Genomic DNA, 18,524 nt, shown 5'->3' on the forward strand with positions numbered 1-18,524 from the left:
GGATACAGAGCTGGAGAAGGGAGAGGATCAAGGGGTGGGAGGCCTGAGAAGAAAGAAAGGGGGAGGGGAGCACCAGAGGTAGATGGAGAGCAGGCAAGGAGTGATTGTGAGAGGGGCAGAGAAAGAAAAAAGGTGGGGGGGGGGGGAGAGAGAGAGAGAGAGAGAGAGAGAGAGAGAGAGAGAGAGAGAGAGAGAGAGAGAGAGAGAGGGAGAGGGAGGGGGATAAATAAATAAACAAATAAGTGATGGGGTAAGAAGGGGAGGAGGGGCATTAACAGAAGTTAGAGAAATCAATGTTCATGCCATCAGGTTGGAGGCTACCCAGACAGAATATAAAGTTATGTTCCTCCAACCTGAGTGTGGCTTCATCTTGACAGTAGATCTGCTGAGACCAAATTTGTATTAGTAAGTATTAATTCCAGTTCCTATGCCTGAGAGAGATTTAATCAAAGATTCATCATTTTAATTATTAGGATGTTTTTATACGAGTTGAGATTGAATAGAATGGACCACATCAAGTCAGCACAGTGGCACAGCTCCTGCCTCATAGCGAAGTAAACCCTGGCCTGGCCTTGAGTGATCTCTATGCGGAGTGTGCACGCATGCCCCGTGACCGTATGAATTTTCCAGGGTGCTTAGTTTTCCTCTCGCATCCAACAAAACACGCAGTTTGTTTGGTTAATCATCCATTGTACATTGTCCCCAGTGTGAAGGTGTGAAGTAGAACTGAGGGTGAGGAGGGAGATGCTGAGAGTGAAAACTGGGATTGGTGTAAATTGGTGCTTGGTAATTGAAAAGCCTTTTTTTCATGGGGTATGCCTCGATAATGCTCCAGAGCAGCCCCTCGAGATATGTTGCCAAGTTAGCGTGATTGCTCATTCGCGCCCTGTGATTTTCTTTGCATTGTCATCTCCCTCTAGGTGGCAGTAAAGTAATGGCTGTTTATAGATTGCAAATTCAACAATTTTTGCATATTATAGACTTTTGAGTGATTGCTCTTGAGACATGGTGTATCCAACCAGCTGATCAGTATTTGCTAAACTAAACACCGAAACTTCTTCGTGTTATGCTAAGGGTTTAAGCTGCAGAACGTTCAGTCTGTAACAATACTATATTGCTCAATCCTATCCAATAAATTTCTAATATGAACAGCCCTGATAGAGAAAACATGGAATATATAAGTTTAAACATTACAACAGTCATGATCAATGGATGGTTTACCAGCAAAACTAAGAAACTCCATGTCAGAAAGCCAGTTTTAAAACTGTTTTATTTGAAGTTTAACGTTTGAAATACTAAGAACCCACAACTTTGGCCAATGCTGCCTGACACTATTATTATTTTGAAGAACGTGCCGGAACGATAGTTGCAACACTGCCATAAATCAGCTTGGCCACGTAGTCAGAGCAGTTCGCTGCGTTTTCGCCCGGCGGACCCCAAAATGCTCAAATGCAAAATGTACTGGAACACGTCAGGTCCGACACTGGGCATTCAGATCAGTTGAAGGTAATTAGTGCTCAGATCAAGAGTACAGCTGGGAACAAGATTATATCACGAACACTTAGGTTGACAGTGACCCGTTACCTGACGCGAAACAACCACCCTACCTCCGATATAACCAGCGCAAAAATGGCCCAGTGAGTTCTTCCAGCGTTTTTTTTGCTCCAGATTCCAGCATGCCTTGTGTACCCGCTATAGCCGAATCAATATTAGGTCAAAATATACTAATGCTATTTCCCACAGAACACGTAACTCGAAAGATAGAAGATGCATTTGGCGATTGAACGTGAAAATGTGAACCTTAGAATTTATATTTGGCATTGACAATTTCTAGCGAAGCGCACCTTTACAAATTGTTGTCAACCATTTCAAGTAGGTCCCTGTAGCAGAGATTTGCTGCAAAAGTCCGGATCGGATCAGAGTGGGGAGAGTTTGCAAAGGAAATGAACTTAATACTTGTCGGTCAGGCACACATTTCACCGTCCCCTGACCAGGCGCCAGGCAAACCCTCGTAACTGCAGTGAAAGCCAAGGATTAACTTGGAGACCCGGTACTCTTACAATTCCACTCCGCCGCAGATCAGAGATAAAGCCTAATGCAAAGCAAAAGTGCGCGTTTCCCAGCCTCATCCCGCACCCGTCAAGATCGCAGCTGGATTCCTTTTTCCCCAATTACATCCGTGACATAACGCACCTCAGACGTCGCTGATCCAATGGCGAGCAACCGTGCAGCCTATAAAAGCTGGTCCGTAGCCAAGACGCGCGCCAGATATCAGCTCGTGTGATCAGAGCGAGCAAGCTAAGCAGCGCACTCGGCGGCTACAACCATGTCGGCAACCTGGGGCTACGGAGCAGACAACGGTTAGCTTTGCTCACCGCGACAGCGCACAGCCTCGGCGGGGACAAAGCTGAGGTGGCAGCTGCCCGAATCTGGCCAGTGATTGTCACGGTCCGCTGGCTCTGTCCTCCAAGCGGCCCGGCTCCGGGAAGGTTTAAAGAAACGCTCTGTCTGCCGAATTGTGATCTCTTTCCAGTGGCGAGCCGCTGTTTGAGATTTTCCTCCCTGCCTTTAAATGCCAATTTCCACAGTTAATGTCCGTTTAAACAAGAAAGAACGTTAATATATTTATTGCAAGGAAATCTTGTTATCAGGGGTAAAGGGTTCAATGATTTAAGATTAACTAACATTGTAGGAAAGTGCACTTTGATATTTGTTGTCAAATTCAAATGCCTGATCAGAATTAATCATTGAGGCAATTTGCCTTCCGCTCTATAAATTAACTATATTAGTGCAAACTATTTGGTGGCAGATTCACAGTCACGAGAAAAAAACGTAACTGCTTTCCGGTTACAAAATCGAAACTCTCCGCCCCCTCTTCCTTCACTCGGGCTGTAGCTATCAAGGAGCAGTGGGTGACCTTGGTTTTCATCTCACGATGCAGGTCCGTCCCGTTGGGCTGAGAATTTCCCCGTGGCGAAGGAAGGCAGCCGGCAGTCACCCATCGAGATTAAGAATGCGGAAACCAAGTACGACCCGAGCCTGAAGCAGCTGAGCCCCAGCTATGACCCATCCAACGCAAAGAGCCTCGTTAACAGCGGCATGTCGGTCCAGGTGGATTTCGACGACAGCAAAGGACAATCTGGTTAGTAAAGATGTTGTGCTTGGATAAGAATGCTTCCCGAACCAGAATGCGACAGATTGCATGTTGCCGTCTTGGATTCAGGAAAGACGTGAAACGCTCCTTCAGGACGGGTTTGAGTCATCAGGAACTCTAACCCGGCTCCTGTACATTTCACAATAAAGAGCACGTTGGCGGATAGTTTCTAACTGCTGCGGTATTTAGTCGGGCAGTGGAAGCACTAAACCAATCTTTGCTTCATTCATAATGATTGAGGGCGGGAATGTAGCGAGCGGTAGACGGCGTGAATAGTGATTATGAAGCCCGATTTTGATAGGGTGTACCTGCAATTCTGTTGGACTGCAGAGAATCCTAGAGGGGTTGCAGAGTTGCTTTGGGTGAACAAAGAAAACGACTCGGATCATCGCAGCAGTTGCTAAGAGGAAAAATAATTGAGTTTGAAGTTGAGTGTGTAATTGATTTGTCCCAGGCATAACTCAACAGTTTGCAACCAATAAAAAAAATACACTCATTATAAACAAAGTTTGCCTGCCCTGCAAAATTATAACACACCTGCTTTAGAGTTCCCCGTTGCTCCCCCTCTGCTGCTTGGTCACAAGAGTCCTAGTCTATCTGCGTTCCCAACCCAACCACTATTAATGCTGAGGGAGATTTGAACAGAGGACTTCAGCAAAACAAGAGTGTGGAAGGATGTGGTTACACTGGTAGAGAAGAATTTCACCAGGTTCATTTATGAGGAGTAATTGCAAGGGTGTTTGTTCCTTTGGAATTGACAAGGATGAAGGTGGGGTGGGAGGTTAGGGAACCCAATTGAAAATATACAAAACAAAATGCATCGGTAATGTAGGTAGTAAGTAAAATGATCCCATGGCAGAGGTATCCAAGACCAGAGGCCATCGATTTTAAAATGAGATTTGCAGGAGATCGGACAAACTGCTATTTTCGCCTAAATGGTAGGTAAAGTCTGGAATACCTTTTGTTTTTTACTTTATTTGAGCCACTAAATGGCAGGGAGGTGTAAGCAGAACGGGCTATTGTTGGAGCTGGCAACAGGCAGAGGCTACAGGTGCTTCTGAGTAACTTGTCATTTATTTTTGATTGTAGCACTTAGGGTTGAGAAGCTAGAGCTAAAGGTATAAGAAGCTCAGCAGGAAGAGGCTGTGAAAGTGACCTAGGTCAGTGTGAAACTGACAGGTTTCAGGGGGCAGGCATAGTTAAGACCAGGTGAGCATCTTTGTTGTCTATAGTCCCTAGTCCCCAATTCAGTGTAGGCAGTTAGGGCAGCGGAATTCCCTTCCCGTAAGGAGTGAGACTTCAGGATGACGACTACATCTGAGAAAGGTGCACCTGGCTTCAGCTCCTGACTGTCAAGGTCAAGGAACTGGAGCTGAAAGTACCCAAGTGACTGAAAACTTACAGATGAAACTTCTACTGAATTGGTCACACCCAGCGTGTAGGCTTCAGATAACTGATGAGCTACCACTAGGAGAAGTAAGTGGAGTAAGCAGTTAGTGCAGGGTTCCCCTCAGCATCCAGTATGGCCCTTTGGATACTGCCGCGGGATGACCTATTGATGCCAGCAGCCAGGCCAGTGAAGCTGTGGTCAACTTTGAGACTCAGCAGAAAAGGGTAATGTCGGGTAGAGTGATCGTGATAGGAGACAAAACAGTTATTATTAATTGCTGTACAGCACGGAGCAGGCCCTTTGAGCCTTGCTGGGTTGCTAATCATTGTGCTAACCATTACGCAGTAGTGTCACCCTGGGAGGTTAGGGGGATGGACAGGGGACAGGAATGGGTTCTTAATGACCCAGGGTTTCGATCTCCTAGAAAAGGTGGTGAGGGAGTTACATAACTAATCAGGGACAATATCAGCTGCACTCAGAGGGGACGTAATGGAGGGCTTAGCCACTCAGTCTGTATGGGTAGATCCCAAATGGGAAAGATGTAATCACTCAGATGGTATTGTGCTACAGACCATCTAATAGCCACACAACATTGAAGAACAGATATGCAGGCAGATTAAGGAAAGTTGTAAAGACAATAGGGCTGTTGTCATGGGGAGCTTCAACTTTCCTTGTGTAAATTGGGACCTTCTGAGTGTCTGTACAAGAGGTTGAGATGGGACAGAATTTGTTAGGGGCATCCAGGAGGGTTTCTTAAATCAATATGTGGATAGTCCAACAGGAGGGGGCTCTACTAGGTCTAGTGTTGGGTAATGAGCCTCGCCAGGTGACCAACCCTTCAGTGGATGAAGAGTTGGGGAGCATTGAACACAACTCCCTAAGTTCTAAGATAGTTATAGATGAGGGTAAGTATGGACCAATGTGAGAGTATTGAACTACGGCAGGACAAATTATGTGAACACCAGGCAGGAACTAGGGAGAGTTAATTGAGAACAGCTGTTCTTGGGGGGTGGGGGGGAGTCCATGTCTGACATGAGAGATTACTGGGGTCTTGCCCAATATCTTTGTGTCCTCTCCAGCCACAGGTGAGGTCTCAGAGGACTGGTGAGTATCTTGTGCTGTTCCATTATTCACGAAAGGAACCAGGGATAATCATGGAAATTATAGACAGTCTCATTAGTCGATGCTACTGGAGGGAAGGGATTTGTGAACCTTTGGAGAATCATGGCCTAATTAAGAAGAGCCAGCATGGCTTTGTGCAGGGCAGGGTGATTGATGATGACAGAGCTGTGGATGTTTTCTGCATGGATGTTGCCCTAAGGTGTTTGATAAGCTCCCTCATGGTAGACTCATTCAGAAGATTAAGATGTGTGGGATCCATGGTGGATTGGCTGTTTGGATTCAGAACTGGCTTGCCTGTAGAAGACAGGGTAGTTATGGAAGGAACTTGTAGCTGGAGATCTGTGTTTAGTGGTGCTCTGCAAGAATCTGTACCAGGACCTCTGCATATATACATGATCTAGATGAAAATGTAGGTGGTTGGGTTAGTAAGTTTGCAGATGATATGAAAATTGGTGATGGTGTGGATGGAGTAGAGGACTGTCATATACAGTAGAATATAGATCAGTTGCAGATATGGCTGAGAAATTGCAAATGGATTTTAAACCAGACAAATGTAAAGTGTTGCGCCTTGGTAGGTCAAATGTAAAGAGTACACTATTAAGGGTGAGGATGAGCAGTGGGATCTTAGGGTCCAAGTTCATAGTTCCCTGAACATGGCTACACAGGTTGATAGGGTGGTTAAGAAGGCATATGGCATGTTTGCCTTTGTTAGTCGGAGCATTGAATTGGAAAGTCGGTAAGTTACATTGCATCTTTATAAAACTCTAGTTACGCTGTATCTGAAGTATTGCATACAGTTCTGGTTGCCCTGCTTTGGAGAGTGTGCGGAAGAGCTTTACCAGCATGCTACTTGGATTAGAGGGCATGTGCTACAACAAGAAGTAGGACAAACTTTGGTTGTTTAGTCCTGAGTGGCAGATTTTGAGGAAAGATCTGATAGAGGCTTATAAGATTGAGAGGCATAGACAGTAGACAGGCAGGGCCTCAGCCTGAAATATCAACTGTTTATTCCTTTTCCTAGGTGCTGCCTGAGCTGCTGAGCTCCTCCAGAATTTTGTGTTTCCCAGACAGACAGCATCTTTTTATCAGGGTTGAAATGCCTAATACCAAAGGGCATGCATTTAAGATGAGAGGGGGTTATTTCAAAGGAGGTGTGAAGGACAAGTTTTTTTTAATTCGGGGGTGGGTGCCTGGAGTGATGGTAGAAGCTTCTCTAAGACATTTAGGTAGGTACATGAATGAGGGAAAACTGAACCTTATGAATATTGTATAGCCAGACGAGATTAGTTAGGTTGTCCATTTGATTAGTGATTTAATTTGATCAACACAATATTGTTGGCTGAAGGGCCTGTTTGTGTGCTGTACCATTCTATCCTCCTGAGAAGGCGGTAGAGGCAGGTAGTTGCTACATTTAAGTAGTATCTGTGCAAGTACCTGAATTCCTAAGGCATAACTGGCAGTGGACTAAGTGGCTATAAACAGGATTGTACAGATGGGTACTTGATGGTTGACATGGTCCTAATGACCTTTTTCTGTACTTTGTGCCCCTGACGCTAGGTTATCCAAAACTGCTGCTTCAGCTTTAACTTTTCACATGTTCCATGCATCTTCCCCTCTGTGCTCCATGTGACTTGGCTTCCAACCAAATGTAATTTAAATTGTCCTTGCTTTCATATCCTTCTGTTATCATGCCTCTTATCTTTAAGATATCTGAGTGTGCCATTCACCTCCACTTGGCCTTGTAAACATTCCTGAATCTAATCTATCTCCATTGGAGGTTGTCATTGGATGCCAAATGCATCACTTCTGGAGTTCCTCCCTCAAACTTCTTTGCAGACCTCCTTCTCTTGTTTGAGTCTCCACTGCAATTGTTGTCCTTGGTGTCAAATTTTATTTGATAAGTTTACCATGAAGCACCTGGAGCCATTGATTCATGTTTCTTTTAAAAAAAAACTAAATTTGGATGTATCATACTTTTATTCAGAAGATGAGTTCTTCAATATGATAAATTAATTAGATATATTGTAATGTTTTTTGGTTATCTTGTTAATACTTATTCCTCTGTTACTTCAGTACTGTCAGGTGGCCCCATTAGCGGTAAATATCGGCTACGCCAGTTCCACTTGCACTGGGGAGCCGGTGATGAGCATGGCAGTGAACATGTAGTAGATGGAAAATCTTATTCTGCAGAGGTAAGTATGCCTAAATGCTTGTGCTTGTAGGTAAAATGGTGCCGCTGATTTGTATAAGAAATGAAGAAGTTGAGCTTTGCTAAAAATGCTAGCTGAAAATACAAATATTAAAATGAGACAGTATTTGCCAAACTAATCAGTTTAAAAAAAAAAAAAGGGTATCTTTGTTTGGCTGAGAATTACAGGAGTCCTTCATGAATATTTTAATATGACAAAATCGTATTTGTTCCTGGATATTGTAAGTTGTATTCAGAGCTAATTTTGCTGGTGGAGTACATTAGAACACTGAATCTAGGGGAAGCAAAACCATATTCTGACCTTTATAATAATTGTTCAACACAAGCTGATTAAATTGAAGATGTAGTATGGATAAATTTTATAAAAAAAATAGTAGTTAAGAAGACATCAGAGAGAAGGAACATGTTTGTTCTCGTAATTTCTATTTTCTTTCTGCTCAGTTTTCATGTTTCTTCTTTCTCTCTGTTCAGTGTCTGAGATTAAGAAACAACCTATTGATAACATAAATATATTTTGAGGTATACATTGAATATTTCTGCCATACCTTGGCTGTTCATATTTGGATTAACCTTTTGGAAGATAATTTTGGGAAGATAAAATGATTTTCTACAGGATCAGGGTATCTTTCCAAAAAAACAGGCATCCAGTGTAATTCCCCTCTTAATAGTGACTGACAAAATGTGCAGTTACTGTATGAATTGAGTAAATCCCTCTTGTGTTTGCTGCTAATATATATTAAAAGCTCAGCCTGGAATTTCACAGCAACTAAATCATTCTTTGAGTAAATAATCCTCAGTGTATCTATATTTCCTCCATAACAGTCAGTACTCAAGAAGAAAAAAAAAATCAAGTAAGGATATACTGTAACCTAAGGGACTAGTTTGTGCCAGATTTTGATTAACTTGAACTGCAAACACATGTCAAATCTAAGGGGAGGTCAAGGCAAAAGGCTTTGGGTATTGGAAGTCTGGATTAATATAAAAAAACATGCTGGAAACACTAATCAGATCAGGCAATTTTGTTAATAGAAAGTGGTGGGATGAGGGTACAAGTCACATTTAATTGGTGAGAATGAGTAAATGTAGTAACTCTAGCAAAGAAATTGTCTTTATGGCATAGGGAAATAGCAGAAGAAAGGTGAGTTGCTTCCTTTCCCTTCTGCTATCTCCCAGTAACCATTTCATATGGAGCCACATTAGTCTTTTTATCTTGGAACAATTAATCTTGACCCTTCACTGCACTTGTTTTTTCTTTCCCTTCTATTTATTTTGGTTTTCATCTCAGAAGTCCACTTGTGATGAAAAGACATAGATCTGAAATGTTTATTCCTGCAGCAATGCTATATTTGATAAGCCACCAAAATGAAAGTATAAATGAACAGTGTGATTATGTGATTTAACATGGGTCTTCATAAATTGGCCCTGATGATGAATTTTCAGCGTCATTACATCTGAGTAAGGTTTAGTCACTCAACCAGCCAACAGCTCAGCCCTGGCTGAGGTATCGTCATGAAACATGCTCGAGCTAGATTGTGTTTGAAAAGTGTGAATTCTTTCTTTGCCAGAAGCAAGTTTCAGCTAAGTCTGTTGCTCTATTTGCAGCTTCACCTGGTACACTGGAATGCAGAAAAATATCCCAGTTTTGAAGTGGCTGCTAAAGAACCCGATGGCTTGGCTGTAGTTGGTATCTTCCTGAAGGTAAAAGTGAATATTCAATATGTTAATTTATATTAAATTTTTTTTAAAAAGCCAAAACTTTTTTCCAAATACAAGGAATTTCTGTACTGTGTAGAATTCTACATGGGGTGAAATTGGTTTTATAGAAGTTAAGTTTGTCGGTCACTTGTTAAAACTGCTCAATATACAGTATTTCTATAGTTTGAATATTGTGGCTGTTTTGATGATTGCTGTGTTCATTTGCAAGTTTTCTGTACTTGTTATCTACATACTGCCTTAGCTTTGCTACAATCAACTACCAATGCAGAAGTAACAAAGGTCATCAAAGGTTAAGTCTGTAGTATGAACTTGTGACTGATCCACAAAAGACCACAAACAGGAAATGGATACAGATGCAGAAACTAGGTGGTGTTTTGCAAAGACAGCAGGCAAATTGTTCTCAGACAATAAGCATGTGTTCCACACAAGATTGTTATCTCATTCATCCAGTGCATATTGGAAAACCATTCCAATAACTTGGAAAATGTTATGAATTTAACATAAAGCACCTGATATTTTTCTGATTTTATTTTTGAAGTGGAGTTGTGCAGTACCAGTTGACCCTGCCTTGTACTCACCGACAATTGAAGTAGTTTACCATCACAGGTTCAAATTTCAATGTACAGCATGTCCCTGTATACAACTGTCAGATTAGTTTTCTTGTGGGCATACTCAGTAAATCCAAGAACCATAATAGAATTAATGAAAGACTATACCCAACAGGGAAGACGATGTGCAAAAAGATAAACTGCAAACACTGAAGAAAATAAATAAATAAGCAATAAATATCGGTCCTTGAAAGTGAATCAATTAGTAGTGGGAACAGTTCAGTGATGGGGCATGTGAAGCTGTCCTGATGGTTCAAGAGCCTGATGACTGAGATGTAATATCTGTTCCTGAACCTGGTGGTATAAGCCCCGAGGCTTCTGTACCACTTCCTTGATAGCAGCATTGGGGAAAAGTGCATTGCCTGGGTGGTGGGGTTTGCTGATGATGAATGCCTCCTGTGATAGTGCTCCTTGTAGATGTGCTCATTGGTGGGGAGGGCTTTATCCATGATACACTGGGCCATTTCTACTATTTATTGCAGGATTCCCCATTCAAGGGCTTTGGTGTTTCCATACTAGGCCATGATGCAACCAATCAGTTCATGCTCCACCACACATCTATAGAAGTTTGTCAAAGTTTTAGATGTCATGCCAAATCTTTGTCAATTTCAAAGGAAGTAGAGCTGCTGCCATGCTTTCTTCATAAATGTCTGACCAAACTGAACACTCAGAAATAAAGAACATTTATACATCTCATTATCCTATAATAAAGCAAATGCGAGCCATTCTCAGATAAACTGAGGTGATTAATTAGTTTCAACTTCAGTAATTGGTTCAATTCATTGAATGCCCAAGCACAGGCAGCCATTTAGAATATTGCTTGCACCTGTTAGTTGGCACCCACTAGCCCTGCTTTCCTCAAAACCCAATGTTTTCCTTCTGTGATTACCTAGTTGTTACAAATGCTGCTTTTGAATCCACTTACTGAACTAGAATGTTTCAGACTAACTTTTGTTTACTTAAATATTCTTTCCCCTGTGGTTCTACTTCATTATTTTACTTGGAGGCATTGGAATCTGACCCACTCTACCAAAAATGATTCAGCTAGGATACAAGACAGTTTTGTAATAATGCTTTATGGATTTTGTTCACTTGTATCATACAGCTATATATATTGCTAGGATGCTATACAGGAACTATTTTACAGTAACTCTAATAAATCAGTTTCTCGATGCTAGGAAGCTCAATGCTTTTTTTTATAAAAAAAAAAACAATTGACCTCCTTGATGCTGTGGACACCCACCAGCCTGAACAACACATCTATTGTCATTTTTCATTGCAATTACATCTAACTTGGTGTTCCCTGGTTCCCCATCACCATCACAGAAACTTGGGAAGACCCACATTCAGCTTATGGGAATCTATAACCAGGCACTCTGAATGCTGGCTTTGTGACTCTTTTCACTTGCAATTTTTTTAATCAATGTTTTGAATCTAAATATTGAAACTTGAAGATTTTCGGTGGCCTGTTTGTAATTATATTATACTAATTGTAAGTAAAGTTGCCTGAAATTTACAGTATCCTCAGTTACACAGCATAATTGTTTCTTTCATGGAGTTTATTTTAAACTTTTATACAACTTGTGAGCATTCCTTAGTACATTGTCATGTGAGTAACCATCTGAGCTCAGTAATACCAGACATTATAACAACACAATTGTTTAGAGTGGTTACGTACCAAGAATAACCTTAAAAGCTTTTTTAAAAAAAGCATATAGTATCTGCTGTAAGCGAGGGCAAATTAAACTGGCTGAGTAATGAAACATGGCCATAATGGTAGTGGTGTTCCTTTCTTGGTGATGCAGCTTCTCTTGGGTATGAACTGAATCACCACAGGAATCATGATGGGTAGTTGTCTGATCAAATATTTTTTGTGAATTTCAGGTATCAGATGAAAATCCAGCCTTGCAAAGACTTATTAGTTCGCTGGAGAGTGTCAAAGTAAAGGTAAATTGAATCCCATTTTGTACAACTTTCAGATGTATTAATGGAAATGTGAATTGGCACCTGCTTAATTCTATAATTACAATGCAATTGTTCCAGACCAAGTGAAGACTTACCTTTGTGGTAAGCCTTTATCCTATGCAAAGGTGAAATCTGGCATAATGTTGGTTAAGAATTGAAATCATGCTTTGTGTATTAACTAATTAACTGTGCAGCATAGTAGCATAGTGGTTAGTGTAACACTATTACAGTGACTGCGATTGGGTTTAATTGCCACCACTATCTATAAGGAGTTTGCATGTTCTACTTGTGACCACATGGGTTTCTTCCAGGTGCTCTGGTTTCCTCCCATGTTACAGTAGGTTAATTGGTCACATGGGTGTAATTGGGCACCACAGGCTTATTGGGCCAGAAGAGCCTATTGTGCTTTATCTTCAGATTTAAAAAAAAAATTAACATTTGTCAGATTGTCCACATGTCCTTGTATTTATGAGTTTTAAGATATTTGGACAACAACCCTTGTTAAATCAGTGGGGAAATGCACTACATTTGCATATCACATAATAGCACTTTGAATCTAGCATGTGTAGCATTTTTAGTATATCCCCAAGAACCAGAGGTCTCCATCGCAACACATTCAAATTAGTTCTATTTCAGTTATTTGCTAATTTTGAATGTTATTTTCCAATTTTTATTATCTTCAACAATCTTTAATTGAAGTCTGGAGCTAGTTTGTATGTTGGTGACATTTGGTACCCAGCTGTCTTTCTGTAAAGAAAATAGCCTTGTCTTGGATATCTTGCATTTGTATAACTATTAACATAGCATATGGGGGTGTGAAAGTTACTTTGCATAGATCTCTCCTTTCTCTTTATGATAGTTTGATGTCTGAGCTCCATACTGTGCTGCCACTCAACATTTCCTGCTTTTTAACCCTCCAATTAAGAATGACTGGAATAAGTGAACTAGGGCCCACAGTTCCCTCATTGCAATTACATGCATTTTGACTTTAAATTTGCATTAAATTAGTGTCCACATTGAGTAGAAACTAATGATTTAATATTTGCATTTTAAAAATTCTCCAATTTTACTATCATGCCACAGCTGATATTTATTCCCATCCCTCTTTCACTTTTCTGAAGTGATGATGTTCTACATTTTCAAAGTGCTATTTTGGTAGTGGTTCTTTAGAGCATTTTAACACAGCAAAAGAATGCCGACTTTTATCCAAGGTGGATTGTTGGGTGAGCAGAACTTGTAGACAGTGGTGTACATAAATTTCATCCATTTTCATTAGATCTTTAACACCCTTAGCCTCTTCTTGTGCAATTGGATCCTCATCTTCCTCACTTGCAGACCCCAGTCAGTTCAGATAAGCAACAATATCTCCTCCAGTCACCAGCACAGGTTTGAGTGCTTAGCCCCCTGCTCTAATTGCTTATACTTACAACTGTAAGGCTAAACACAGCTCCAATTTCCTAGTTCAGTTTGCTGATGACTCCATTGTTGTAGGGTAAATAAAATGTGGTGAATATTCAGCATATAGGAGGGAGATTGAGAATCTGGCTGAGTGGTGCCACAACAGCAACCTAATTCAATGAAAGCAAGTCCAAGGACCTGATTATTGACTTTCAGGAGAAGGAAAACAGAGGTACAATTCCTTGGTGTTATTATTTCAGAGGATCTGTCCTGGGCCCAACACGCAAGTGCATTTGCAAAGAAAACCTGGTGGTGCCTCTACTTTAGGAGTTTGCAAAGATTCAGTATAACATCTAAAACTTTGACAAACTTCTATAGATGTGTGTGAGTATTTTCACTGGTTGTATCATGGTCTGGTATGAAAATACCAATCCCCTTGAACAGAAAATTCTACATAGAGTAGTGGATACAGTCCATCCATCATAGGTAAAGCATTCCTCACCATTGGGCATATCAACACAAAGCAGCATCCATTATCAAGGAACCCCCACCACACAGCCCATGTTCTCCTCTCATTACCATCAGGAAGGTGCAGGAGCCCTGGGACCCACACCACCAAGTTCTGGAACAGTTACTACCCCTCAACCACCTGGCTCTTGAACCAGAGGAGATAACTTTACTCACTCCATCACTGAACTCCTCCCACAACCTATGGACTCCCTTTTGAGGACTCTTCATTTCACGTTCTCTATTTGGTGGTTACTTATTTTTCTGTTGGGCTTAAGGCACCATCCTAAGGAATTTATGCAGTGCTATTCATAATTTGAGAAGGGTGACCTCCTAAATCCCTTATTTTTACTTTGAAGGTGATCTGATTTCTGTGGCATTCAGTCCTACGAGCTCCTTGATGTGATGCTCATGTATTTACCTTCTCTCTGGAATTTGAATCATTTTTCCCCATGGGTTTGGAACAATGCAGTTGTGGGGTATGGTTCTGACCAGATGGAAAGGCAGCATCATGAACAGTTTACTGACGAGCAAGAGTTAATTAATGGCACCATTGAGAAGTTTTTACATCACAGATTTTTGCTTAATGAGATATTAACAAGTGTGATTGTATTTATTCTGTGTTTTACAGAGTTTGTTTGACTATGCTTTCCTGTCTGTCTTTATCATTCAAGTTGAACTTGCTGATTTCCTTTCTGCAAGCTTTGATGCATGTAACAAAGAAAAATGAGCCGGGGGGTGGGGGGGGGGGGGGAGGAGAGAGAGAGCTTCAATTTTCTAAGTTTTTTGAAATGTGTAAAGAAAATAGGATTAAAATTGCTGTTGAGGGTGGTACAAATAGTTAAATGAAGGAGCAGGAACTGTTTTGAACAGGATTGCCATGCCTTTCAATATCTGCTACTGACAAGCATTCCTGTTGAAGATGTAGTCGTGTACTGAGGCGTTTGGGGGGAAAACTGATCAGTCACTACACGTTCAGCATCTGGCTTCACGCAGTAATTATTTGTAACCCTTGGAAAAAATGATGCCTGAAAAGCACAAGGCATTGTTGATGACTGCATTATTAATTTGACTAAATTGCTGCTTTGGTATTTATTCCAGCTATATATACTTCCATTTTTTAGGGTTCAAGAATTGAGTTCAAAGACTTCAACCCTAGCACTTTGCTGCCATCAAGTCTCAGTTATTGGACTTATCTGGGATCCTTGACAACTCCTCCTCTATATGAGAGTGTCATCTGGATTGTGCTTAAGGACCCTATTCCTATTAGCAAAGAACAGGTAAATATAAAAGACACATGATGTCTGCAAAACTTACCACTCAGGGACACAATAAAATCAAGCTAATGTGGTGAGTATTCGGCCCATGATGACTGACGGGAAAAGCTTGTTTATCTCAATAACAGAGCGCCATCGCTCAGTGAGAACCAACTCAGTCACATACAGGCAGGGGAGGAGATGATTACACACCCTGCTTACATTCAGGGTGGCACACAAACAACTGTATAACCCGAGCTAAAATAAATGAACTTGAACATCTCACTATAATTCTACTGAGCACGCACACCAGAAAGTTTTAAAACAAGAACAATAAGTAGCGCTAGCCACTAGGAATGCTGGGGTGAGCAGTCAGCCATGCCCCCAGAGTGCCACAGTAATTTAACTGTCATCATTTAAGAGATTTGTTTCAACTACTAAGCATAGTGCCAGAAAAGCTCAGCTGGTCAGACTGCATCGTGGAAAGAAATTTAAGAAGCTACCTGTTCTGAGTATTTCCAGCATTTAATGTTTTTATTTCAGATTTATTGAAAAGAAATGGGCCTTTTGGCCGATCTTGTCTGCTGCCCTGGTTGGCCTAGTCCTATCCACCTGCACACAGACCATGGCCCACCATAAACCTTTCATCCATGTACTTATCCAAACTTCTCTAAATGCTTCAGTTGAACCTCCATCTGCCACTTCTGCGTTGCAGCTTGTTCCATATTCTCACCACCCTCTGAGTGAAGAAGCTTCCCCTCATATTCATCTTAAATATTTCACCTTTCCCCAAAACCTCTAGTTCTGTTCTCACTCACCTTCAGGGGATTAAAAAGCCCTCGCGCATTCACCTTGTTTGTACCCCACACAATTTTGTGTACGTCAATAAGATCTTCCCATATTCACCTGTGCTCCAGGGAAGGAGGTCCTAAGCCATTTAACCATTGACACTGTGGTGAACTGCATATACCTGTCTGGACTGCTCCTGTGGCTCCTCCCACAGACCTCTGTATAAAGGCGATTGAGGCCTGAGCCCGGCCTCATTCTCCAGGATGTAGTGTTGTTCATTCTTCCAGTCAATAAAAGCTGATATCTTGCTTCTTGCGTCTCAGAGTGAGTTATTGATGGTGCATCAGACACACTGGTAGATTTTCTCTGAATTCTTTCAACTTGTATCTTTCCTGTAGATGAGCTGAACTGCACGTCTAGCCTCACCAACAGCTTGAACAATGCTAAATGCCCTGATTTGAGGGCCAAAGGGCCAAAGTGCCAAAAGCTCTTTACAATTCTATCTAATGATGCCACTTTTATGGAATTATAGATCTGTATTCCCAGTTCCCTTTGTTTACTGCACGCCTCAGTGTCCTACCATACATAACTCATTTGTCTACATTAAATTCAGTCTGCCATTTCTCAGCCCTTTTTCTCTGCTGGTCCACATCAAGCAGTAAGTTTTGATGGCCTTGCTTACTGTTCACAATGCCCCCAATTTTGATGTCATCCACAAATCTACAGATCCAGTTCACCACATTATCATCCAGATAATTGATACAGATGATAACAATGGACTCGGTGCTCATCCCTGTGGCATACCACTAATCACAGGCTTCCAGTATTGACTTCTCGTGCGTTCATCTTAAATCTGTGGCTTTTAAGTTTAATTACGGCAGAAAGTAAATCTGAGCATATACTTTGACATTGTTAAGTAATGGTGGCCACTTTTGGTTGCTTTGCATTGAAAGAATGTTGATGGAAAAGGTTTGGGCTGAGGCAGACTTTAACTTGATCTGATCTTCGTATTTTCCAGATGGCAAAGTTCCGCACCCTGCAGTTCACGGGACCAGATAATCTCATGCAGGACAACTTCAGACCTCCCCAGCCTCTGAACAACAGGGTGGTCCAAAGAAATTTCCAATAAGATTTGGGATTTGCAGACAGTCAGCAGCTTGCTTTCCTGAACAAATCTAAGCAATAGCTAGTGATTATTCCCTTGCACTATAGATGGAATCGGCAGCCTTCCTCAAGCACAAATGAATAAATTTGATCATCATAGACTGGCTGCCATGACAAAGTTCCTGTAACCTTGCCACCTAGCAATATGTAAAGCAATCAGTTGTATTCAAATAAGACTTGAAAGTAATCTATTGGAGGATTAAGCTATAGCACTGAATATATTCAAGTTTATATGAAGGTATTTTTGAGTTGACTGCAAGATAATTTACAATGCTAATTATATTGAATGTTTTTGAAGAGCTTATTCATAGAATTATTTTGATCAATGCAATAACTTATAGGCCATTGTAATAAGTAAATTAATGTTTCACTATCTCATTGTGCTGTTATCTTTGAACAAAATTATCACCATGTGGTAAAAGTAGATTATTGGTCCGTAATTCTTTAGTTCCCACTTTTGACCCTTGTTGATACCAAGCAGTTTTATTTATATTTTTCAACCAATGGGGATTGTGGTGGGGCAGTGAATGACTCTTTAGTAGTATTTTGACAAAGCCTATCCTTGCATAAAACAATTCCCAAAACAAGCCTCTTGATGTTTTAAATTTGCCCTGCTACTGCTTTCACTAATTACTCACATCTTATTATTCTTACTTCTGACTTTAACTTTAAAACATTTAAATGTTTAGTTAGTTAATAATAGAACCTCTAATCTTCCCAAGTGATTAAAAAAAACTTGATTCTGCTCTCCTTCCCCTCTGTTTCTGTACATTTGGTGGAATAAGTTTTTAGTCAAGCTTCTGCTTATCATATGCCATCAACAAAGTCTTTGATTAGTTGATCCATAACAGTAGTGGAGTCATTGTAAGTTTGGTGTATACAGAGTAAATTAATTTGAGAAACTGTTCTGCTCTGTTTTGTTAATGGGATGTCATAAATCATTAGAGTAATATATTTTGAGCTGTCAGTAAAGAATCCTCATACATTTATTAACATTCACATGACTAAAAGTTTTGTACAAACAATCTCTGAGGATAAAACTGAGGGCCAAGTGAGTAACTGCTTTATCAGTGACCTTCCTTTCATTGTAAGGTCAAAAATACTCTCAGTGGCTACCTTATTAGCTACACCAGTACAGCTACCTGTTAATGCAAATATCTAATCAGCAAATCATGTGGCAGCAACTCAATACATGAGGTTTGGGTGTGTGCAGACCAAACATTAAAAGGGGAAGAAATGTGATCTA

The 18,524-nt window shown here is 40.9% G+C and overlaps 1 protein-coding gene across 1 annotated transcript; it reads left to right on the forward strand.

Moving 5' to 3' along the window:
• Window positions 1-2,206: 2,206 nt before the first annotated feature.
• LOC140727039 (carbonic anhydrase 13-like) lies at window positions 2,207-18,185 on the forward strand. The gene is made up of 7 exons (XM_073044230.1): window positions 2,207-2,360; window positions 2,942-3,142; window positions 7,740-7,858; window positions 9,478-9,573; window positions 12,084-12,146; window positions 15,194-15,349; window positions 17,133-18,185. The coding sequence occupies exons 1-7, from the start codon at window positions 2,327-2,329 to the stop codon at window positions 17,241-17,243; spliced, it is 780 nt and encodes a 259-aa protein (XP_072900331.1). The 5' UTR covers window positions 2,207-2,326; the 3' UTR covers window positions 17,244-18,185.
• Window positions 18,186-18,524: the final 339 nt, after the last annotated feature.

The sequence above is a fragment of the Hemitrygon akajei genome, chromosome 1, assembly GCF_048418815.1.
Source record: "Hemitrygon akajei chromosome 1, sHemAka1.3, whole genome shotgun sequence".
NCBI lineage: Eukaryota > Metazoa > Chordata > Chondrichthyes > Myliobatiformes > Dasyatidae > Hemitrygon > Hemitrygon akajei.

Bases quoted from the DNA above. Each gene is read 5' to 3' on its own strand.
- LOC140727039 (XM_073044230.1), top strand. From the start codon at position 2,327: ATGTCGGCAACCTGGGGCTACGGAGCAGACAACG. The intron at 7,859-9,477 runs GTAAGTATGCCT...CTCTATTTGCAG, and splicing joins GAAAATCTTATTCTGCAGAG to CTTCACCTGGTACACTGGAA. The intron at 12,147-15,193 runs GTAAATTGAATC...TCCATTTTTTAG, and splicing joins TGGAGAGTGTCAAAGTAAAG to GGTTCAAGAATTGAGTTCAA.